This window comes from Zalophus californianus, chromosome 2, assembly GCF_009762305.2.
Source record: "Zalophus californianus isolate mZalCal1 chromosome 2, mZalCal1.pri.v2, whole genome shotgun sequence".
Classification (NCBI taxonomy): Eukaryota; Metazoa; Chordata; class Mammalia; order Carnivora; family Otariidae; genus Zalophus; species Zalophus californianus.
The window spans coordinates 184,488,589-184,512,711 of NC_045596.1; the positions used below are offsets into that span (position 1 = coordinate 184,488,589).

Here is a 24,123-nt window from a genome sequence, read left to right on the forward strand (position 1 = left end):
TTATAATGGGGGAAGTTGTGCATGTGTGGACAGCAAGGAATATATGGGAAATCCCTGTACTTTCCACTCAATTTTGCTGTGAACTTAAAGTCTATGTTTTTAACCCCCTTCTTTGATAAGAACTTTAACATAGACATTACAGGTATGTGTGCAGGACAAGCTCAACCCAACTACTAGTTTTCATTAAAAAATCCTTAAGACTTCCTCAAGTGATGTTGTTCCTTGCGTAGAGGTTTTCCAACCCTCACTGCTCAGTCATGGTGCCCTGAGAAAAGTTGAGAGCATCCAGAGGAGAAGTACAAAATTTGTATTTTTTTCTCCATTTATTTTTTTTAATTAACAGATAATGTATTATTTGTTCCAGAGATACAGGTCTGTGATACATCAGTCTTAATACAATTCACAGCGCTCACCATAGCACCTACCCTCCCCAATGTCCATCACCCAGCCACCCCATCCCTCCCACCCCCTATTCCAGCAACACTCAGTTTGTTTCCTAAGATTTAGAGTCTCTTATGATTTGTCTCCCTCTCTGGTTTCGTCTTGTTTCATTTTTTCCTCTCTTCCCCTATGATCCTCTGCCTTGTTTCTCAAATTCCACATATCAGTGAGATCATATGATAATTGTCTCTCTCTGATTGACTTATCTCCCTTAGCATGCTATCCTCTAGTTCCATCCACGTCATTGCAAATGGCAAGATTTCATTTTTGATGGCTGCATAATATTCCATTTTATATATACACACACACACACCACTTCTTCTTTATTCATTCCTCTGTTGATGGACATCCAGGCTTTTTCTGTAGTTTGACTATTGTGGACACTGCTGCTATAAACATTGGGGTGCATGTATCCCTGCAGATCACTACATTTGTGTCTTTGGGGTAAATACCCAGTGGTGCAATTGCTGGGTCGTAGGGTAGTTCTATTTTCAACTTTTTGAGGAACCTCCATACTGTTTGAGTGTCACTCCATACAGAGTGACTGTACCAGCTTGCATTCCCACCAAATTTGTATTTCTTACATTGATCCAGCACAAGCATCAGTTACGGGAGACTCCTGTGCCTGAATCAATTTCTTCTTGAGAATAAAGAAGAAGTGGTGGTTTCTGTACCCTGCGGAGAAGCAAATGAGCACCGCAGTGTGAGTGCACTAAGGAACAGTTAGCAAGCCCAAGTGAAAGTGCCTCCGGTGTATGTTTCTTTTGCCAAAAAAAAGGAGGGCAGGGTGGGAGAAGGAAATATGCAGGGCAGCGCTTCAAGGCAGAGGTCTAATCTGGTTCTAAGCCAATAGGGAGAGATACTGGAGTCAAGCTGAGGAGAGAGTCCATCTTGGAGGGGAGAGAAATGTTATTTTTAGTGCCGTTCATTGACTGGCACGCATGCTGCTTTCTCCGTGTTTTGCTCATCATCCTAACAACCGCAATGCCAACATACTCCCTTACTTTTTTAAAGGAGCCACTTTAGAAATTTTTCCTGGAGAGCACAGGGACGCTCCCTTCTGGTCTCCCACACTGTCTCCTTCCCTGTCATCATATCCAACATCCCTGGCCCTGTTGCTCTGGGCATGGAACCTGGTTTTGGGGGGTTTTGTTTTGTTTTTAAAGATTTTATTTATTCATTTGAGAGAGAGAGAGAGCATAAGCAGGGGTGAGGCAGAGGGAGAGGAAGAAGCAGACTCCCCGCTGAGCAGGGAGCCTGACCTGGGGCTCTCTCCCAGGACCTTGAGATCATGAGCTGAGTCAAAGGCAGACGCTTCACTGACTGAACCACCCAGGCGCCCTGGAACTTGTTTTAGCTATTTTTTTCTAAACTTCCAAGCCACCCCATCATTATTTTAGGTGTAGTTGTCACAAAAATGGATGCATATAAAGGAACCATAATTTTAAAGGATAGAACTTAAAAATAAGAATTCTTTGTACTCTTACCATTATTGTTGCTTTTAAAATTTTGCTTTCGGGTACCTGGGTGGCTTAGTCGTTAAGTGTCTGCCTTCAGCTCAGGTCATGATCCCAGGGTCCTGGGATCGAGCCCCACATCGGGCTCCCTGCTCCACTGGAAGCCTGCTTCTCCCTCTCCCACTCCCCCTGCTTGTGTTCCCTCTCTCGCTGTATCTCTCTCTGTCAAATAAATAAATAAAATCTTTAAAAAAATAAAAAAAATAAAATTTTGCTTTCAAGTTTCTTAAATCCTGCTTAAACTTCATGATCTTACTATTAATTCAGCTCCACAATTCCTTGTCCACAATTTCAAAATTCAAAGCTAAAAGTGTTTTCCTAAGTTTGGTGCAAACTTACATGGAGGCCATACCGGCCCCACACTGCCAGGAAGATAGTTTTAGTCTTCACTTATCTCACTTAGTATGAATAATCTTACAATACAAGACAGAAATATTAATTGATTTGCTTAGGGAGTACTGTCTCAGACTTCACTGGTGTGTTCCACAACACAGAGTATGTGTAAATTATTACTTTTCCTTTTTTTTTTTTTAAAGATTTTATTTATTTATTTGACAGAGAGAGCAGGAACACAAGCCGGGGGAGTGGGAGAGGGAGAAGCAGGCTTCCCGTGGAGAAGGGAGTCCGATGCGGGGCTCGATCCCAGGAACCTGGGATCATGACCTGAGCCGAAGGCAGACGCTTAATGACTGAGCCACCCAGGCCCCCCATTACTTTTCTCTAGGGCAAAAATCTTGACTTCCAAGACATTTAGCCCAAAGGTGATAAGGAATTGAAAACCTGTATGATTTTCAAAATATTCCTGTAGCCAGGAAGCATAAAGTCAAGTTTCAGTGTAGCCGCTGAAGAAACTGCTGGTTGCCCCAGACGTGTTCTCTCTGAGCACCTGGCTACACGGAACTTTCGCCATCCCTTGCAGACACGTGTGACCACACACCTAGGGGATTCTGAGATGAGGGATACATGAAGCTGCTGTGTCTCATGATTCAAAGTACATCTCTTGCTCTGGACTTCAACTTGTCCGTACACCCAGGCTCCCATTCGCTTGAAGTGGTCAGAGGCCGTGGACTGGGGGGTGGCAGAGACCATTCAGCTATCCTCAATCCCTGCGTGACTCTCTAGGGCAGAGGCCACTTGCTTACTAAGTGTTGCATGAGAGAAAGGTAAAATTCTCTGCTATTTAACCTGTTTTGAGGGTGTCTTTGTTACAGCACTTGGCCTTTTCTTGGAACTGCTGCAAGAGCTTGGGCTCAGATCACCAACTCAAAATTAGCATGTGTTGACTTAACGAGGCTTTTCATTACTTTAAAAAGAAAATTTGTGGGGCGCCTGGGTGGCTCAGTTGTTAAGCATCTCCCTTCGGCTCAGGTCATGATCCCAGGGTCCTGGGATCAAGCCCCGCATTGGGCTCCCTGCTCGGCGGGGAGCCTGCTTCTCCCTCTCCCACTCCCCCTGCTTGTGTTCCCTCTCTCGCTGTCTCTCTCTCTGTCAAATAAACAAACAAACTCTTTTTTTAAAAAGAAAAAGAAAAAAAAGAAAAAGAAAATGTGTCCACAAACTTTTGAGTAGGTTTCTTAATTTAAATAAGATGGCCTTTCAGCTCATCGATTTTTTTTTCCCTTTCTCTCATTGAATCTTAATTAGCATGCAAAACAATTAGCTGGTCAGCCTTGACCCAAATAGACAAAATTGTTTTCCTTTCCTTTGATTCCACTCATTTAATAGTGATTTTCTTAACTACCAACTTCTTTCAAACAGTTTTTGTTATTTGGGTGTTTTGCTTGTTTTTTTCCTCTCAGGTAAAGTACAGAGTTGCCAGTCCTCAAGTCTGTCGCTGTGTAGATCTCAATAGAAGAAAAAGGCAAAAATAATATTGAATCTCTTTTTTAAAAGATAATAAAATAATAAACATGTACAAAATCCATTCTTATAAATCTTGGGGATTATTTTGTCTCTTGATTGACTTCTTGTGATTCCCTATCAGTTCCTAATCAGGTTGGTCTTGATCCACCACCTGTTACTAATATTCTAAAGGCAAACGTGCTACCCAAGATGTTGACACTCTATCCAATTATACAAGATTGTCAGGAACACACTGATGGACATCCCCATCTGCCAATCAGCAAATCCTCAGTTCTAGTGAGAAAACTATTGGTTGTTTCAGGATCCAGAGTACTAATACTTGGTTTGAAATATCGTTGGTACCTTCTGGTTACTTATGTTTACCAAAAACATAAGATTTTACTAGAATGATCCTCAGTCTTATGACTAAATTTTGTTGTCATTTAAAGATCTTACATTTTGGGGCACCTGGGTGGCTCAGTCGGTTAAGCATCTGCTTTCAGCTCAGGTCATGATCCTGGGGTCCTGGGATCGAACCCCGCATCGGGCTCCCTGCTCAGCGGAGAGTCTGCTTCTTCCTCTCCCTCTGCTTGCTGCTCCCCCTGCTTGTGCTCTCTCTGTCAAATAAATAAATAAAATCTTTAACAATTAAAAAAATAAAGATCTTACATTTTGTGCCCCAAAAAAGTAAAAAAAAAAAAAAAAATCACCTGTGTTGGTTAACCAAATAGAGAATGGAGAAGGAAAGGAAGGAACTCAAACTTGGGAAGGAAAAAGAAAATGAGTCAATTATAACATGTTAATCCTTCCCACTTGTAATTTTTTTCTCTTAGAAATTATTTACTAATGAATTATATACCTTAAAATAGTACTGTCGTCCAGTATTCCAGTGACCACTGCCTTGATTCCAATGCTGTTTCAACAGATCCTTATTTGACATTCTTCCACCTTCCTGGTCTGCTGCTCCTTTAAGCTAAAGGCAGAATTTCTTCTAAAGCTCAACACTTGACCCTGTGTCCTGGATCCTCAGTCTTTACTAGCATTAAGTGATGTTGTCTTACAATTTCAGGTGTAAATTAGGTATATGATAGTAGTTATTACATATAGGACAATCACTGTAAAAATCCTTCCTCAAGCCTCAACCTAGCAGCAAAACTGATTTTTATCCCTAAAAATCAAAGAATTCACTGTTCTTTTCATACTCATGTACCACATGCTCCTCTGAACTCCAATGCTCAGTTAAACAAATTGGCTCCTTGGGGCAACTGCATGGCTCAGTCAGTTAAGTGTCTGCCTTGGCTCGGGTCATGATCTCAGGATCCTGGGATCTAGCCCCACATTGGGCTCCCTGTTCAGTGGAGAGTCGGCTTCTCCCTCTGCCCCTCACCGCCCCCCAACATACACACTCATGCTCTCTCCCTCTTAAATAAAATAAAATCTTAAAAAAAAAAAAAAATGGCTCCTTTACCTAGTTAATTTCTACTGAAGAATAATACAACCCAGTGGTTAAAAAATGGGCTCTGGAGTTAGTAGACCTGGTTCGATATCTAGTTCTTCCACTTGACAGATGAGTGGCATTGGCAAATTCTTTAACCTCTTAAAGGCAATGGAGATACTATGCATGGTAGTTGGCCTATAATAGGTGTTTAATAAATGTGAGAAATTATTTTCATCTGGTATACATTAGCCAAGAGAATATCTTATTAGAGATAAAAATACATATGCACAGAAAATATCTCTGGCAGTTCTTTTTGTCTTGACGTCATAAATACACTAAAAAAGTTTCAGAGCAATGGCTCAGGGTATCTGAGTGGGCTTGTTTACTTCAGCCCTAAGCTGTGATGATTAACCACGGGGATAGAAAGCCAGGGGACAGTACCCAGAGGGCCAAGCTTCCAGGGAAAGGATAAGGATCTGAACCCAAACACAAAATCAAGATATTGTCCACAAGGTGAAAGAAAAGATGAGAAGAAGTATATAAAATGGAATCTGATTTCCAACAGCATAATGCCAAGGCCCTACTATGCAGATCATGTGTCTTCCACAGCTTACTCTTTTTATTTTATTTTTAATTTATTTTTATTTTATTTATTTATTTATTTATTTATTTATTGGTGGGCAGTGAAGCGAGGTTTATTGAGCGATAGCAAAGTCATAATACAAAGCTCCCAAGGAGGGCAGGGACCCGAGGGGGTTGCCCCAGCTTGCTCTTTTTAAAGACTTACTCTTAGCCTCTTCCCTGTAGAAGATAATGAGAAAAAAATAATCAAATTATTTGTCCAACTCCTGAAGAGTTAATAAGTATAGCTTTGTACATTCAGTATGTGAAGGATTTTTTTTTTCTGCAACTAAAATAATGGTTAAAAATTGCAGACTTGGAGCTAGACCACCTGAGAAAAAGGAAGGCAAATTTCATGAATTGCCTTGTAATGGATTAGTGTTTATAAAAAGATTCCAGAGATTTTCAAGAGCAGCAAAGAGAGGTAGCAAGAATTTGGAAATAGAGGGACAATTGAGAAAAAATTGGCCTATGATGATAAATGAATTGAGGAAAGGCAAAAATACATTTAAGGAAAAAATAATTCCCATCCCATTGAAGAATTTGTAGATGAGAAGCCTGGAAGCCAGGTCACCTTTGGAAGATTTTAGAGGCCAAAAAGCCAGAAAAGGTGCACTACCTCAATCTTTGGAGTTACTTTTGCTAAAAGCCAATATCCTAAGCTTTAGTTCCTAAGGGCAACAACTTAGACTTGACTGATGATAATTTTCCTACTGAAGAAAACAATCTTACTTTGATGGTCTTGGTGGGTCTCAAGATTTCTATCTGCTGTAGCAACATGTCCAAAACTGATTTTTTCTCCTCAACTCTTTTGTGTTAATATGGGTACTCCAAGAAACAGACACCAAAGGGAATTAAATGTGAGGGGATTTTATGAGGGCAAATGCTGATGAGGTCAATAGTGTGCAGATAATTGTTTAACAACTAAGTCTCTACAGGGAGAAGACCTGATTTGTAATATGTGTACATTGCTTGTTGTAATTACTCCCACTGTAGCCCATTTCAAGCTATCAACATGGTGTCCCTGAGCCCCAAGCTGAGAAGAGATGCCCACAATCCTCTTGAGCCGGTCCCAGCCCAGTGGGATCCAGCACATCCTTTTGTAAGCAAAACAGGGAGAGAATATGGTAAGATTGCACCCCAAAGTGAAGGAGGGGAGGAAAAACGGTTGGATGGGAGTTTGGATGATTGCTTTGGCCAGCCAGAGTTGGCCATCAGAGAAATTCTGTATATCCCAGAAATGGGTCTGCATTAGTACCCCTTCGGCTCTGGGCCATACTCAAGAGAAGACTGCAGGAAGCATGGCCCGTGCACAGATGTGATGGATTTCAAAACTCAGCAGCTGGGCTCTTGGTCAATTACACTCCCTGTGCAAGAGGTCTTCCATGTGCATTCTCATGGCTGCCATACCTTGCTTTCTCCCACTGAAACTTGTTTCCATTTGAATGTTCTTACCTCATAAAGGCCAACCATGGGAACAATGAACTTGATAAAGTTGACCAAAAGCATGTAAGGAAGAACAAGTCAATCCATCAATTTAAAAAAAAAGCTGGGGTGCCTGGGTGGCTCAGTCGTTAAGTGTCTGCCTTGGGCTCAGGTCCTCCTGATCTCAGGGTCCTGGAATCGAGCCCTGCATCAGGCTCCCTGCTCGATGGGAAGCCAGCTTCCCCCTCTCCCACTCCCGCTGCTTGTGTTCCCTCTCTCGCTGTGTCTCTCTCTGTCAAATAAATAAATAAAATCTTAAAAAAAATTTTTTTTTTAAAGCTGATGTCAAAAATAAGATGAAAATTCATAAATGGAAGTCAATCAAAGTAAAAAGTGGTAAGCCAAATGCTGAATAAAGTAAGACAAATGTAACATCCAGGGAAAGAACATTTTGTGGAAGACTCATTGAAATAAAGCAACATACACATGAGCACTTTAGAATAACAAGCCCTCATTTAAATTTCTATGAGCAAAAAAGTCATGTGCTAGATATGATTTTAAAATAATGATTCTACTATGTGAACATGTCAAATACTACTTTCATTTAGCTAAAGGAATGCACCCACATGGATTTTTTTTTTATTAGATAATAGCTTTAAGATGGAAGTCCAACAGGGGCGCCTGGGTGGCTCAGTCGGTTAAGCGACTGCCTTCGGCTCAGGTCATGATCCTGGAGTCCCGGGATTGAGTCCCGCATCGGGCTCCCCGCTCAGCGGGGAGTCTGCTTCTCCCTCCGACTCTCCCCCTCTCATGTGCTCTCTCTATCTCTCATTCTCGCTCTCTCAAATAAATAAATAAAAATCTTTAAAAAAAAAAAAAGATGGAAGTCCAACAGAACCCTGTTCCTCCCCTCTCCTATTCAGGTCCTGCTCTCCAGTGTTGCTGCGGTGGACATTTTGATGTTTCTCTCAGATCCCCCAGCAAAGAAGGCCTTGCGGTCCTTATTGCCCCTTCAAGAAATGCCTCAGTGGCAGAGAGCCATCTCGCTCGAGGGCACTCATATGCAGTGACACATCACATCGATGGTGCATCAGTAAAGCCTGCGCCAACTTGATCCAGCTCTAGACGACTCTAAAAGGCCATTTTAGCTCCAGTGCTCCTCCAGTGTTTGGCCATGGCAGTCTGTCACTGAGCTTGCATCTCAGCTAGACTTCTCCCTCTGCATATTCCTGCTTCCTTCCTCTCCACTGAAAAGGCCTTGGTCAAACTCAGAGAAGCAGAGAGCAGAATGCTGGTTGCATGAGCTGGGAGAGGGAGAAATGGGGAGTTGCTCATCAGCAAGTATAAAGCTTCAGTTATACAAGATGGTTAAGTTCGAGAGGTCTGCTGTGCAACATCATGCCTGTGCTTAACAACCCTGTATTGTACAATTAAATGTGTGTAAGACACAGATCTTGTGTTGTGTTCTTACCATAATAAAAATAAAAGGAAAGGCGGAAAGAAAGAAAAGAACAGGGAAATAGGCTATTTTACAAGATACTGCATGAAAACATGTAATTTAACCACTTGGAAAATATAAATCAGGTTTCAAGGAAAGAAGGAAGGAAGGAAGGAAGGAAGGAAGGAAGGAAGGAAGGAAGGAAGGAGGGAGGGAGGGAGGGAAGGAAGAAGGAAACATCTTGAACTCCAGAGCATTCCCTAAAAAAAATGAAGAACATGCATAAACTCCTACTCAGCATCTGCTCCTGCAGACTGGGACCCAACCTGCAATAAGAAGCATCCACTTTTTTGAAAGCTTTTACTGAAGTACAATTTACACACAGAAATTGGACATATAAATTTCCAGCTCGATGTATTTTCACAAACTGAACACAGGATGTAATCAGATAAGCAGAGAACGTTTCCAGCACCTCAAAAGAGACAACGCATGTCACAGTTACTCTTTAAAATGTCTAATAAAATTTTAACTGAGTGTAACAGTTTTTTAGATGGATGCAAAGAGAAGACAGAAAGAAAGGAGAAATCTTACATTATTTCCTAAGATAGTGTCCAGAGCTCAAACAAAAAAGAGATTTAGACTTTAAATGCAAAGCTTAGAGTATTATATGTAGTATAATATTGTTCTCAATATTTATGTGGCTTAAAACGGACTTGTGAGTAATGCTCATTAACAGAAAAGGGCTAGTTATAAAATAAATAGGATGTATATAAAAGCAGCATGAGTCCCTCCCGCTGAGCCTCGAGCGTGTCTCTGACTCCCTCGGCGAAGCAGGTACGTGGTGGGGCAATATCACCAAGCAGCAATCTGGCCCCGCTCTGTGCCTTCTGCAGCTCTTCTTGCTCATCTTTTACCTCTCCAGCTGCAGAAACAGAGTCCAAGAAACCCCTGAGGAGATTCTCTTCTCAAAGCAGGTTTACAGAGCCCATTCTTCGTTTCCCAGAAAATGGAGACTTGAAGACAAGGAGAATCGAGGGAAGGCAGAGTGGCAACTTGCAGGGGAGGGTACGATTTGAGGCATCAAGAAGGGGTGCAGAGAAGGGACTCTGAAGAGAAATTAAGCTCCCTCTAGGACTTTCCCTTTACCACACTCCCCTCACCACATATCACACACACACACACACACACACATACCACAGACACACACATAGCACACTCACACACATCACACATACCATACACACATACCACATGCCACAGACACATATCACCCAACACATAACACCACACACAGCACATATCACATACCACACACACACCACACACATACATACCCACCCCCCACACACACACCTAACATGCCACATGCAACAACCACATACACACACACACACACACACACACACACCACACATAACACATCCTGTTCACATTCCTCACCCAGTGGGCAATCTGCCCCTCCTGAGCACCCTGGACATTTGTTTCTCATCTGGATGGTGAGCAGACGACCCAGACGCTCTGTGAAGAGAGGCTCGCCCTCACCAAAATGAAATCAAACAGTGGTGGAGGAAGAATTTCCCTTTGAACCAAGAACTTGTGGATCCACCATCACTATGAAAAACACAACCCAGAAGGAAAATAATAGCTCTGAATATTGCGACTTATAATTCAGAAGAGTTTACTGTTTGAATCATGAACTGGAGGAGTCAATGAGTTAAATAGAAGGCAATATTTGAAATGCTCAAGAATTTTTACGAAAACTTCCTAAGGGATGAGGAGTAAGAACTAAAATTAGGAATTCAAAAGGACCAGCAATATGCTTTGAGGTAGAGCTTCCATCAAGAATAGAAACCAAGACCTCAAGGGCAGAAATGCCAGTAGGAGAAGGCAGTATTTTGAACTCAGACACAGTAAGTTCATGGTCAGAACAGTAGGAAATAGAACCACAGAAAGCAGTATTGAAAAATGCAAACAGAGTCCGGCTCATGTAGATGCCAAAGCTCAGAAAGGACCTATTAACAATTTACACCTATTTCTTAGTTATACTTTAAATTAAGCAGTGTTCTACATATAAGTGTTATGCCATTTGCTGCAACAGTCCCATGAGGCAGATAGGCTGTCGACCCCATGTTGCTGATGAAGGCAGCGAGGCATGGGGAGAGTATGCACCTCGCCCAGGGTTGTACAGTTAGGAAGTAGTGAACTTAGGTCCGGCTTTACTGCCTTTGCCCATTGTCTCCGATCCAGCCAACCCAGAGACAGACACACCATGAAAATAGGTAAACTGTAGCCTCAGGCCCCTTATTGTCTGAGACCCTTTAAGACCCTAGACTTACTGTTAGACTTGGTAACTTTTAATCATTTTATCTTAAAAATGACTCCCCTCCTTTGTATAAGCTTCAAGCCTTGCAAAAGTCGGTTCCTTCCTGCCAGGTATCAATAAGAAAACTGTTAATAGGACATCCCAGGTGAGTCGTACATCATGTTCCCGTTATTTATAGAGTCCTGCGGTGGGAGAGGGGCGATGCTTTCCAAACTTCTCCATGTTGTGTCACACATCTAACATGTTTTTATAAGGCCTATATGTTTATAACATGTTTTTATAAGTTTTTTTTTTAACACATCTAACATGTTTTAAAAGGAGGAAGACATTCGCAGCTGGTGGGGACCATTCCAAGCCCCACCCAAAGGCTGATGGGCTCAGTGTCTCAGGACACCTCTAATCTACTGGAGCACCATTGAGTGAGGTGAGTGAAGAAGGCTGCGTCCCCCGTTCCTCTGGGTGCAGCGCTTTAAGGGCTAGCAGAACTAATGATTAGCAAAGTTCTTACCAAGTCCTCAGAGCCCAGAGCAAACGGTGTGAGATTGCCAAAGAATGAAAATGAGATTACTACCATAAAGTAGTTTTTATTTTTATTTATTTCCTATTTATTATATTAATTTGCTTTTAAGTTTTTAAGTTCACAGTTAGTTAACATACAGTATGATATTAGTTCCAGGTGTACAATATAGGGATTCACCACTTCCATACGACACCGGTGCTCATCATGACAAGTGCACTCCTTAATCCCCATCACCTGTTTCACCCATCCCCCACCCCACCTCCCCTCTGGTCACCATTGGTTTGTTCTCTGTAGTTAAGAGACTGTTTCTTGATTTGCCTCTCTCTTTTTTTCCTCTTTGCTCATTTTTCTTAAATTCCACATATGAGTTTTTGAAATCCTATGGTATTTGTCTTCCCCTGACTGACTCATTTTGCTTAGCATTATACTCTCCAGCTCCAACCATGTTGTTGCACATGGTAAGATTTCACTCTTCTTCATGGCTGAGGGATATTCCATTGTGTGTGTGTGTGTGCGCGTATACCACTTCTTCTTTATCCACTCATTAACCGGTAGGCATTTGGGCTGCTTCCATAATTTGGCTATTGTAGATAATACTGCTATAAACATAGGGGTGCATGTATCCCTTTGAATTAGTGTTCTTGTATTCTTTGGGCAAATACCTAGTAGTGTGATTGCTGGATGGTAGAGTTTTATTTTTATAATTTTAATATTAATTTACTTTAAAATTGGGTAATATATGCTCACAAGTGTGAAGGTCAAAAGGACTTTCGTAAAAGATAAGAAAACAATGCATAGAGGTTTTCTTTTCCTTCAGTTGAATTTTATGTTAACACTTTCCCCCCGAAAATAGGACACCTGTTTGGAAATATTTGGATGATTTTAGTGCCATTGTTTTCCATATTCCACACAAGGTTTCTGTGGCTCTTCTCTCCTCTTTCTAATAAATTGCAAAATGATAAGGGTCAGGAAGGGGGGGGGACTGAAAAAAATTCATCATGCACCATGGATTAATTGCTTTTCTGTGTTTTCCCATAATCATCACAACACATACCTATTTTCCACATTTTTGAGAAGAGAAAACAAAGGCTCAGAGAGTTAAAAGAATCTGTCAAAGTGGAAACAGTTACCTTGCAGTGAAGTTAAGTGTTCCAGCTAAGGGCTATTTATTTCAAAACCCTAGCACTACTGCCCAATTCCTCCCAGGACGGGTTTTTTTGAAATTAATGCAGTGCTTCTGGCAAAACCATAGGGCAAGGGGAAAACACGTTCTCTCACCTGTCTCAAAACTGTGTGTCTGTATCTTCAGCGTGGAAATGCCAGTGAGTAAAAGCTTTTGGACTACCTGCAGTGCACATAAAACTTTTGTAGGGGAAGGTATAACCTGCAAACATGACTACAGGAGACATATTGGTGAGTAATTAGAGATACACCCAGAGGTTTATGTACATGTGCATTCATCACAGTGTCATTTATAATAGCTACCAATGGAGAACAATCTAAATGTCCTGCAGTAGAGGAATGATTAAATAAATTAGGGACACTCATATAATGAAATATTACTGCCATTGAAAATCATATTTTCCAAGACAATTACATTTAATGCACGATCCTATATTATTCCTGGATACTGGAAGACAAAAAAAAAAAAAAAAAGCCATAAAGAACATTATAAGACTAATTGGGAAATTTTTAACATGGATAATTTACCAAATAATATCATTTGTTGAATGTTGAATGTAAAAATAAATGTAATTTAACAAAATGGGTTAATTCTTAGAAAATACATGCTTATATATTTAGGAATAAAAAGTCATACTTTGAAGAAATATAAGAAGCTCAAAATATAAAATTAAGATATTAATTTTCATGTTGCTTAAAATACATATGCATAGAAAAAGACTAGAAAGACACACACCATAATATAGGCATTGGTAATCTCTGTGTAGTGAGATCATATGTAATTTTTAAAATTTTATCCCTGTACATCTTATCATTCTTGAATTTTCCTACTGGGACCTACTATTAATCTGTTCCCACACCTTTAAGTTACATGCACAAGGAGAAATTCAAGAATAGAGAAAGGTTGATTGGGCACACTGCTCAGTTACATCACTAAGAGGGCCTTGTAAAGTAATCCAAAGTAATATGAGGTGCCGAAGTAAGTGCTGGAAGCATAACAGGTCAAAGTTACATTGTTGGGGGAAGAGGTAGTTAGGGCAGGAGGGTAGATAAAGTCCTCATTTGAAGAGTTAATGGAGTTTTATTGGTTAATTAGATTTCAGGGCAAAAGAGGTATAATATTTTACTTTATTTTTGTTATTTTATTTTTATTACTAATTTTAACTAGGCTCCATACCCAGTGTGGAGCCCAACATGAGGATTGAACTCAGGACCCTGAGATCAAGAGTCAGTCGCTCAACTGACTAAGCCACCCATGAGCCCTATCATATTTTATTTAAAAGTACTCTAGGACAAGCAAAGACAATTTTTTTTTTAAATGAAAAAAATCAAATGGCAATCCTGTGTGGGAGATCACTCTTGATGTCCTCTGTCCTCAGGAGTCAACATACCCCCTCTCCTCTAGCCAATAGGTAGAGAGGGAAATGGCCAGGATTCTAGATTCCATGTTGTAATGTGCACTACAAGAGGCTACTTGTGACTTGCTATGTCCTGGGGAAATCTTCCACTAAGGAAGGGGTAGAAGACAGATTTGGGAAGGAGACGAGGCATTAATAGGAGAGAAAGGGGATAGCTTGAGTAATGGTGGCAGGTCCCATGTGGGACGCCATTCATATTTGAGAAAATGTCTTTGTCAAGTGTTCAAAGGCAGAGGCAGAGAGACCAGGCCCTGGAACAATGCAAGGGGTGAGTTTGCCAAGCAAGGGAGTGCCCCTCTCAATTGCTGATTCCAACTGCTCTCCCTCCCATCCCCACCAACACATCTGCTTGGCTTAGAGTTTATGTCGGGGAGCCTTGGGTGAAAATTTTCTTGCAACTTTTTCATGGTGGTTTATGCAAACTCAGCAGGGTAAAAATAGTATAGAGATTCAATCTTCTCTACACACTTGATCGGAGGCAGGCCCATACAGACAATGATCCGCATGGGGTGACTTTGCCAGAGGAAAAAAATAGGCTGGTTTCCTCGATAATACCAACCCCTCTGGGACAAAGGGGAAGAAAAGAAGCTATCACCTCAGTTACACCATAATTTAATATAATGCACATTAAGTTAAAATGTATGATCTGTCTATTCATTTATTAAAATTTAAAAAAATCAATGTGGGTTTATTTTGTAATTGAGAAAGATACAGTCCAAATATATTTGGTGTTTGCTGTTCATGATTTGTTTCTTAGCTTTTTGAGGTGATAAATCAAGAATCAAATTTAATAAAAAAAAAATGGGGAGCAGCTACAAATTGTTCCAAAAGAGTGTGATTGGTTCCCCTCTGCAGTTCTCTGATTCTAAGTATATGTGATGTCAGGGTGAAAATGCAAACAGTGGATACAGAGAACAGAAGAGGCCATGATTTGGGACCCAAAGTCTAGTTCAGATCTGCTCCCCTGCCTGTGAGGGCACAAGATGAAGATGCATAAGTTTGAAAGACAAAGCAGATCTAGACTAATGAGAAGGTTGAACACCAACCCTAAAATAAAGGCGGTTAGCGATCCTCCCTCGCTTACTTACCTCCCTCCCTGTGATTTTCTATGCTTATTAACAGATTCAATTATCAATCTTCCCCCAGCTTAGTCTCTCATTTAAAGACCTAAATCTGTGATAAACATTTTTCTTAATAATCTTGGAGTTGTAACTCCTATCAGTTTTCTTGTCTGAGACTGAAAACATGGACAGTGACTTCTGTGAGTGGGAAGAGACAGTAAGGGGTACCCTCTGTGATGGGTGCCATTCTGCAATGTGAGCAAGAAGGAAGAATTAAAACAAACAAACACTAACAAACGTGTGGAGGAAAAAACAAAACAAAACAAAAACAAACAAACAAAAAAAACCCTGCAGGCATGGAGCACTAAGAATGGGGAGCATAAGCTCAGACCTCCAGCAGAAGGTTATCTGAGACCAGCCAAAAGAAGGTCGACTCACAAAACTTTGTCACAAACCCTAGCACCTGGGGATAGGGAGTAGACTTGATTTCACCTTCCAGTGATTAAAAGCCTTCTGCTCTTAGCAAGTAGCAAAAGCCCAGAAAATAACCTATAAAAAATTCAGTGAAGTCATTTGGCACCCACAGCCTTGATACATTTATTGAAAAGAGACTTTGCTCTGTGATCTTTGAACATATTCACAGAAGGTTCCAGCCTCTTGTGGGTATGGTAACATGAATGATATGATGATATCCGCACCTATATTTGCAGCATTCTGAACACATAAGCCTTCCTGAGTACAGATACTCCAGGCCCCATGGGATGGGAAGAAAAGCACCTTTTCAGTGGAGGCTGAGTCATGGGTCCTTCTCACCAACCCTGAAAAGAAGACCTGTGCATCTCCCTGCCCCCAAACTAGCCCCAGCCCCAGCCCCAGAGGAGTTAGGATTGCCCCAGTATGCAAAGCTCTGCACATAGAACAAAGACACATTCAAATAGCAGAGTTCTTCTTTAGAGTCAAATAAATAAATACACTCAAAAACAAGACATATATTTATAAAACTGGCCTATGACAGTGGGGTCAGGGATAATAAGGGTGCATTCTAGCTCTATAGTTTTCGTGACCAGCATATATGTGGGGCAGTCTAAATAATGAATTTGATTAAAGACAGTATATGATCAGCCTTCTATGGTGTTGAAAGTTGGTTGTCCAATTTGGCTGTTGATGGTGGCTCAAGTTAATGGAAACTCTTGGGGGGAGGGGAGTGGCTTTCCTTTCAGATCACCCAATGTTAATAGTGTCAATGCATTCATCATAATCTTCTGTTGGTCTTAGACCTCATCCTTAGTGAAGGCTCGGGGGCATCTTCCTCAGACAAAACTGTTCAGTGAGCAGATGGTAAGCGGGCCTGTGTTTGTCCCTTCATTTGGGAGGCAAGGGGAGAAGATAGGCCTGAGAGCCTCTTGGAAAGAGGCTGGAGGGAAGCTGTAGATGAGGGACTCATCTGTCACGTTGTAGAATGCTATATGTCCAGACTCATAGTCTAAGAAAACACCAACCTTATGCACAGGCTCTCTGACATACTGACCTTTCAAAGGTGATGAGACCCAAAGACTATAATCATCTCCAATTTTTAAGCCTATGAGTGAGAAGAGGTCCCCCGGTGGCTTTGGGAGATTGCCTTTTCTGCTCACTGAGTCCTTGCAAATGCCCACTTCCCACTCAGTCTTGTTGCCCACCTCCACCTCCCAGTAATGTCTCCCACAGGTGAAGATCTGAGCACCGAGCACAGTTGCAGACTGATCAAATCGCTCTGGGTTGTCAGGTAAGTGCTGTCGGATTCCTCCGTGTCTCACGCTCTTCAGATCCTCAGACAAGACAAGATAAGCATTGGCTGTAGCTGGATCCAGAGTTATGTCCGCTGCAAGAGGAGAAAAGAATAAAACCTCCCTTGCATTCTTGAAAACCCTCTTATATATGTGGAATTTAAATTAAATTCTTAGTTTCCCATCCTATTTTTAAAAATATAATTTAGGTGAGTGTGGTGAGGATTTTTGTTTTGCTCAGAACAGAATCTCTGAGCCCTTCTTGCACTATTTCACAAACACCAAGAGTAAATTTCTAAAAAGACACAGGTGTGAGTCATGGGGATGGTGACATTTAGCCTGCCTGAGAGAGGGAAGGGGAATCTCTGATACAATGGAATGAATGTAAGTTGTTCTGTTTACAGCACAGGTCTAAAACTCAGAGCTATTTATCCACACAGGGCGCACTCTGTCATTTGTATTCACTTGAGCCAAGGTGGGTTGTGGTTCTTCAGCTGGAGTTCTTCTGAGCGGAGGTCACAGAGGAGGCCTCCAACTGTCATTGACCCCCGAGATAAGACTAAGTGCCCCTACCACACAATTTCATACTTTTATTTATAGATCAAATCCTAATCATCACTCATTATTTGAGATGAATGTCTGTCTCTTCAATTACACTGAAAGTTCTATAAAAGCAAAGGCAAGCCTGTGTTATTCATCACTGTAAGAAAGCCTAGAACTGAAAAAACATGGTGCAGGGCACATAGGAAGCACTTATCAAATATCTACTGAATCCAAAGCTCCTTAGACCTTCCTGTGAAGGTCAAATTGTCAACAAGGTAAAAGTTGAAAACTAAGGCTAACCTGTCTTGGTCTTAGCCAGCCTAAATACCTAGAGCATTCTAAAAGCATAGTTTGAGGGGCACCTGGGTGGCAGCGTCAGTTAAGCAGCTGACTCTTGGTTTAGGCTCAAGTCAGGATCTCAGGGTCTTGAGATCAAGCCCCTTATCCGGCTTTGCACTGGGCGTGGAGCCAGCTTGAGATTGTCCCTTTTCCCTCTACCCCTCCCCCCCACCACTTCTCTGTGTCTCTCTCTGTCAAATAAATAAATCTTTTAAAAATTTTTTAAAGAACTTTTTTAAAGATTTGATTCATTTATTTGACAGACAGACACAGCGAGAGAGGGAACACAAGCAGGGGGAGCGGGAGAGGGAGAAGCAGGCTTCCCGCTGAGCAGGGAGCCCGATGCGGGGCTGGATCCCAGGACCTTGGGACCATGACCTGAGCCGAAGGCAGACGCCTAACGACGGAGCCACCCAGGGGCCCTAATCTTTAAAATTTTTTTAAAAATAAAAGGATAGAGGGCACCCGGGTGGCTCCGTCGTTAAGCGGCTGCCTTCGGCTCAGGTCATGATCCCAGAGTCCTGGGATCGAGTCCCACATCAGACTCCCTGCTCAGCGGGAAGCCTGCTTCTCCCTCTCCCGCTCCCCCTGCTTGTGTTCCTGCTCTCGCTGTCTGTCTCTGTCAAATAAATAAATAAAATCTTTAAAAAATAAATAAATAAATAAATAAAAATAAAAATAAAAGGATAGTTTGAATTTTGCCTCATTAGGACTAAAAGTTTAAGTAGATTTTATGCTGACAAGAACAGAGGTAGAAATGCAGAAACCCCTGAGGAGGTGTGTGTGTATAAGCAAGGGGAAGAAATGGACAAAACAGAACCATAAAAACAAACAAAGGAAGTGCAAGGACTCCTTGGAAAACAAAGGCAGATCAGCCATCGATCTGGTCTGCTTCTGTCTGCTCCAGAGCAGAGAGGGTCTGCGGCCCCCGCCCTCCCTGATGTTTCCTGCTGACTCAGGGTGCCTTTGCTGAGAGCCTGGCACCCAGATGGCGAATAGTCTCTGTCAGAGGAAACTGCCTAAAAGCTCAGTTTTGCATTCCTTAGTATACCCCGAACTCCACAGATCCCTGGAGGTTGGACACATCAGGCCGACTTACTGCTGAATTTTTTTAGCATCTCCCTCATTCCAGTGATGCGGCAGAGAGTCAGTTCCGTGGTGGTGGCCTCTGGACACTGAAGCAAGAGTGGCTCAGTCCTGCAAGAGGGCAGAGACCATCACTCTGTGTCCCCCGCACAGACCGCGTGACCTGCCCCAACATGAGGGTCCCGCTCGTTTGGCCCCAACAGCTGGACACCCTCATCCCCACTCTCACAACCTGATCTCCGCAGTAGTGCAGCCCTGTAACTTACACCCCTGTATCAGCCGAACACAGAATGCACACCTACCTTTCCAGTGTGCCTTTCACATCCTGAGGGTATAAAGGAAAGAGGGTTAGTATCGGTGCACTTCAATCTTTAGCAAAGCCAGAATCCAGAGACAGAATCTAATACTTGGAAATCTCACAGAATCCACTTTCTGTGGCTCTAGAACGCCTTGCGTGGGCGAGCATGTGGTAGAAAAACATCCCCAGCTTCCGCCAGGGGCTGGGCGGGGCGGGGCGGGGGAGGGGGGCCCTCCTATGAATGGGAGAGGGTTCTCACCATGACTAGACCACCTTGTCCTTTTCTTTCCTCACACCGTCACTTTGTCAAGAGAACCTGATGCTGAGGAAGGAGCCCAAGTATTGCTCTTGCTCTCCTGAGAGAGTCAAAAATCAGCAAAAGGAAGTGGCCCTGCAAGTGCTGAGGCTAAGCCTGTGTGCCGGGGGAGTGGTTTGCTGGAAAATCACTAAGCCAAAGAGCAGCATTCTGTGGAGCCCGTGGAGGAGGCGGAAGAATTGCAGTTGCATCCAGCTCCCACAGCGCGTGTTGACAAAGGTCCCAGAGAATGCAGTAGCAGCCCAGGAAGGCAGAAGAGCAAAGACGGTGAAGAGTATGGGCTCCGTACAGAATACGATCACCGATTAGCTGTTTCACAGGCAAATTTCCTAACTGCCGTGAGTCTGCGTTATTAAACAAGTGCCACTATAAACCCGCATCGTAGACAATCACCTGTAGTGCATATAACAGCAATTAACTTCATCGGGTCTTTGTGAAGATGAAATGTAACGTGGCAGCAACACCTAGGACATGCTCCTTAGACTGAAAATAACTGACGAAGCTGAAGTTGCAGACAGAGCAGAAATTGGAGTCATCATCAGGCTTGGTTTGGCTAGGTATTCCACTGGCTTTTTTTTTTTTCTCTGTCCCCTCAAGACTTTATTTATACTATAGAATATTAATTCTTTTTTTTAAGATTTTATTTATTTATTTGAGAGAGAGAGAATGAGAGATAGAGAGCACGAGAGGGAAGAGGGTCAGAGGGAGAAGCAGACTCCCTGCCGAGCAGGGAGCCCGATGCGGGACTCGACCCCGGGACTCCAGGATCATGACCTGAGCCGAAGGCAGTCGCCTAACCAACTGAGCCACCCAGGTGCCCCGAATATTAATTCTTAAGGAAAACTATTTTGGGGGGCGCCTGGGTGGCTCAGTTGGTTAAGCGACTGCCTTCGGCTCAGGTCATGATCCTGGAGTCCCGGGTTCGAGTCCCGCATCGGGCTCCCTGCTCGGCAGGGAGTCTGCTTCTCCCTCTGACCCTCTTCCCTCTCGTGCTCTCTATCTCATTCTCTCTCTCAAATAAATAAATAAATAAAATCTTTAAAAAAAAAAAAAAAAAAAGGAAAACTATTTGGGGACCGGAACTTAGTTTCTCAGGGAAATAAAGAAAAACTTATTTTGCGTGGCTTGAAAAAGTATGGGTTACTACATGTTGTTGTTGTTATTCCGTTGATTTTTCCCAATATTCTTACCTCAAATGATTCTATAATGGAGTTCTGACACGTGGACTCTATCTGTTCAATCATTTTGCTCAGGCTTCTTATTTGTTGGGTCAGCTTGATCTCATTGTCCCTTAGTTTCTTCATGTTCTCTCTTTCCTCCTTTTCCAGTAACTGGAGATGTAGCTGTTCCTCCTCCTTCAAAAACTGGTGCATTTTTCCATATTCTGACACAACAACCTGTTTACAGGCCTTTGTCTCCTCCTGCCACCAACACACGCACACACGGGCACACACGGGCATGTGCGCACACATACACAAACAGGAATGACATAATAAAGTTAGCAGCAGAAATGCCTATGTAGATTTTTTAATCCTTACAAAAATCCTAGAGTTCTGCTGTGACAAGTTTTGAAGCCTGACACACAACATATATTGTGTTAAGTAATTGGGTGGATAGTGTGATATTTTAGAAGGTATATATGTATACAGTAGTAAACAAAACCAAAATTCCTACTCCCAGAAGGCTGTCATTCTAGTGGGAAAAAATAAATAAATAAATCATGACAGGTGGCGATCCATTCCACGATAAAAAATAAATAAATAAAGGACAAAAATATGAAAAAAGCATGTGTTCATTTATTTAATAAATATCCAATGAAAGTAGACAATGGATCGCATCCAGAAATGGAGATGCACATCACAAATACTCCCATTTAAGAACTCAGCATATTGGGAGAATCAGATACACACACATTTTTTTAAATGTCTAACTAAACAGTTAGCTCTTTGTTAGACACCTCAACTTCAAATCTGTGACTAACTCAAGTATTTGTTCAGGTGTACTAATCCAGACTATTATTTGGCCTTTATTTCCTTTTGTCTTTATTTTTTTATTTGCACTCTCTTTTTTCCCCAAAGCGTTTGAGATATTCCTTTTCTATGGATTTTCATCCTATGTTGTCTATAACTTGTAATTTTATTTTATTTTTTTAAGATTTTTATTTATTTAACAGAGATAGAGCACAAGTAGGCAGAGCGGCAGACGGAGGAGGAGAAGCAGGCTCCCCGCTAGGCAGGGAGCCCTATGCGGGGCTTGATCCCAGGACCCTGGGATCACGACCTGAGCCAAAGGCAGCCGCTTAACCGACTGAGCCACCCAGGCACCCCGACTTGTAATTTTAAATAATTATAATCAGAGCCATAATAGAGGTAGCCATCAAGTTGTACGGGTGGATCAAGAAGGAAAAAAAATAAATAAGCAGGCCTGGGGATGGGGGAATTGTTTTAACTGAGTCTTGGGACTCCCAGGTGGACAAGCAGAAGGAAGCAGTCCAAAATAAGGACACTGCATATTGTAGGACTGTGATTAGAAAAATTTTTGTCTTTTTCCCCTGGTATTTCACTAAGTATCCCTTTAGTCCCTCTCATAGAATCATCTACAAGACCCAGAAGTAAGACAGATACTGACCTTGCACAGTATTACTCTCTCCTTCTCATGGGTTAATATAACCTGGGTTTCCTTTCTCTTTCTATGCAAAAGATTTAGGATTTCCTGGAGTTTCTCCTGCAATAGAAACAAATTCTCTGTGGCAAATGAGCAGAGCACCAGCTTGTGAAGAAGCCTTGAAGACCAATAAAAACAAGATGAGTGGGATCTAACACAAAGGGTGAAGCAGGATCCACACCAAGTTTGTGGTCTGGTGCCTGGAGACCAGTACCCGTAACTGTCACCAATAGAGAATATTATGGGAATAAGGGATGGAACAGGATTTGTATTCTGAGATTTATATTGAGCAGCCAATCTTACTTTGTGACGCTCCTCAGCCTCACTCGAGGGATGCGATCTGTTTACTCCATGACATTGACTTGAGAGAATGTTTACCCCCTGCTGATCCTCAGAGAAGACCTTCGTGCCTGCCAGCATTCTCCCGTAGCTGTCTTGTTCGCCCTCACTCTGCAGCACCTGGGATCGGAGTTGCTTGCCGATGCCAGCCAGCCTCCCCAAACGCTCATTGGGCTGGAAGTGTGGGCTCTCCAAGGTCCTCCAGCATTCAGGACAAGATAAAGGAGTGTTGTGTTCCTCCCAGCTCTTCAGGAGACACACTAGACAAAAGCTGTGCCCACACTCAGTGGTCACGGGGCTGGTGAAATAGTCCAAGCAGATGAAACAGGTCAGTTCTTCCCTCAGATTCTCCATCAGATCTGCTGTAGACGTTTTCTCCAAGAAAGACATCAAGGCAAGATCACGCCAGAATAATCTATTCTGGGATTAGAAAAGTCCTCCCTGGCGTTCTTTTGTTTTGAGTAACACGTGGGTGATCAGTCGCTACGCTGTTGATACGAGAAACTCTTACTCTCCTCTGTGCCTGATTTCACCAATTGACACATACTCTCCCAACACAAAGCCAATTATGACTTAATGTGGAACCCTTGTACACTGGGTTCATCATCAACCCCAGACTTTTAAGGAATCTCTCACTGTGCAAGCCACATGCTGGATACTGAGGGTACTTGCTCCTAACACAGTTCTCCTTTCAAGAGTGGGCTATTGTGTGTGTGTGTGTGTGTGTGTGCGTGCGTGCACGCGTGTGTGTGTGTATAAATATATAGCACCAGGAAAACATTTAAGTACATTGATTTTAGGTTGGAAGTTTAAGTAATTTGGTGTAAGCCAGTACAGAGATTTAAGTTATGATGATCTCTAATAATATCTGACTTGGAAATATGGTCCAAATCTTAGAAAACTCCACTAATTGAATCTAGTTGAGCAACTGAAGGCAGAAAATTTTAACATATATTCCTTCTCTCATTAGGCCCTTTTATGTGCTTGACCAAATCCTAAAATCTTTTTGCTCCTTAATGAGGTACTGTGTGCTTTTATTTAATTTTATTCATCCCAACAAAATGAGAATGAGTTCCTTGAAATATTCCCTGACTTTAAATGGACAAAGGATTACCAGAGTTATACTTATTTTACTGTCCTACAGACCATGATACTCACCTCTCTGCTACCATAGAAAGCATATAAAACATCATTCTTGTTGGAAATTGCCTCAAAAGTCCACAACACTATGGACTGGATGGGAAAAAATTGTACTTTTATATAAATATAATTTTGTTCACTTATTTTCACGCTTTGAAACTAGGCCTTCTTAAACCCCCTGTCAGTTCTTACTGAACAGAAATCCAGTGTGCAGACATTTTTAGAACTATGAAAAAATAAATATATAGTATAGAGACTGTGTACAATGACCACTGAGATTATGAGTGCCCTAACCTGTGAGTTTGCATTGCCATGTGCTCAGGAAGCAGTACTTGTCATGGCCCACCACCTGCTCACTGTCTGCCAGAAAAGTACAAACTGAAAAGCTCCTCCTGGGAGTCGAGCT

At 42.1% G+C, this 24,123-nt stretch overlaps 1 protein-coding gene across 1 annotated transcript; it reads right to left on the bottom strand.

Annotated features, from left to right (window-relative positions):
* Positions 1-16,536: 16,536 nt before the first annotated feature.
* Positions 16,537-23,075, bottom strand: TRIML1 (tripartite motif family like 1). Its single transcript, XM_027600158.1, has 6 exons — positions 22,542-23,075; positions 22,203-22,298; positions 20,765-20,995; positions 19,263-19,285; positions 18,974-19,071; positions 16,537-17,087 (listed from the first exon to the last, which is right to left on the bottom strand). The coding sequence occupies exons 1-6, from the start codon at positions 22,965-22,967 to the stop codon at positions 16,537-16,539; spliced, it is 1,425 nt and encodes a 474-aa protein (XP_027455959.1). The 5' UTR covers positions 22,968-23,075.
* Between the last annotated feature and the right edge of the window lie 1,048 nt (positions 23,076-24,123).

Coding starts and splice junctions, on each gene's coding strand:
- TRIML1 (XM_027600158.1), bottom strand. CDS start 22,967: ATGTCTTTCTTGGAGAAAACGTCTACAGCAGATCTGATGGAGAATCTG. Junction 19,286..20,764: donor CCATTATAGAATCATTTGAG/GTAAGAATATTG, acceptor TTATACCCTCAG/GATGTGAAAGGCACACTGGA. Junction 19,072..19,262: donor GTGAAAGGCACACTGGAAAG/GTAGGTGTGCAT, acceptor GCCCTCTTGCAG/GACTGAGCCACTCTTGCTTC.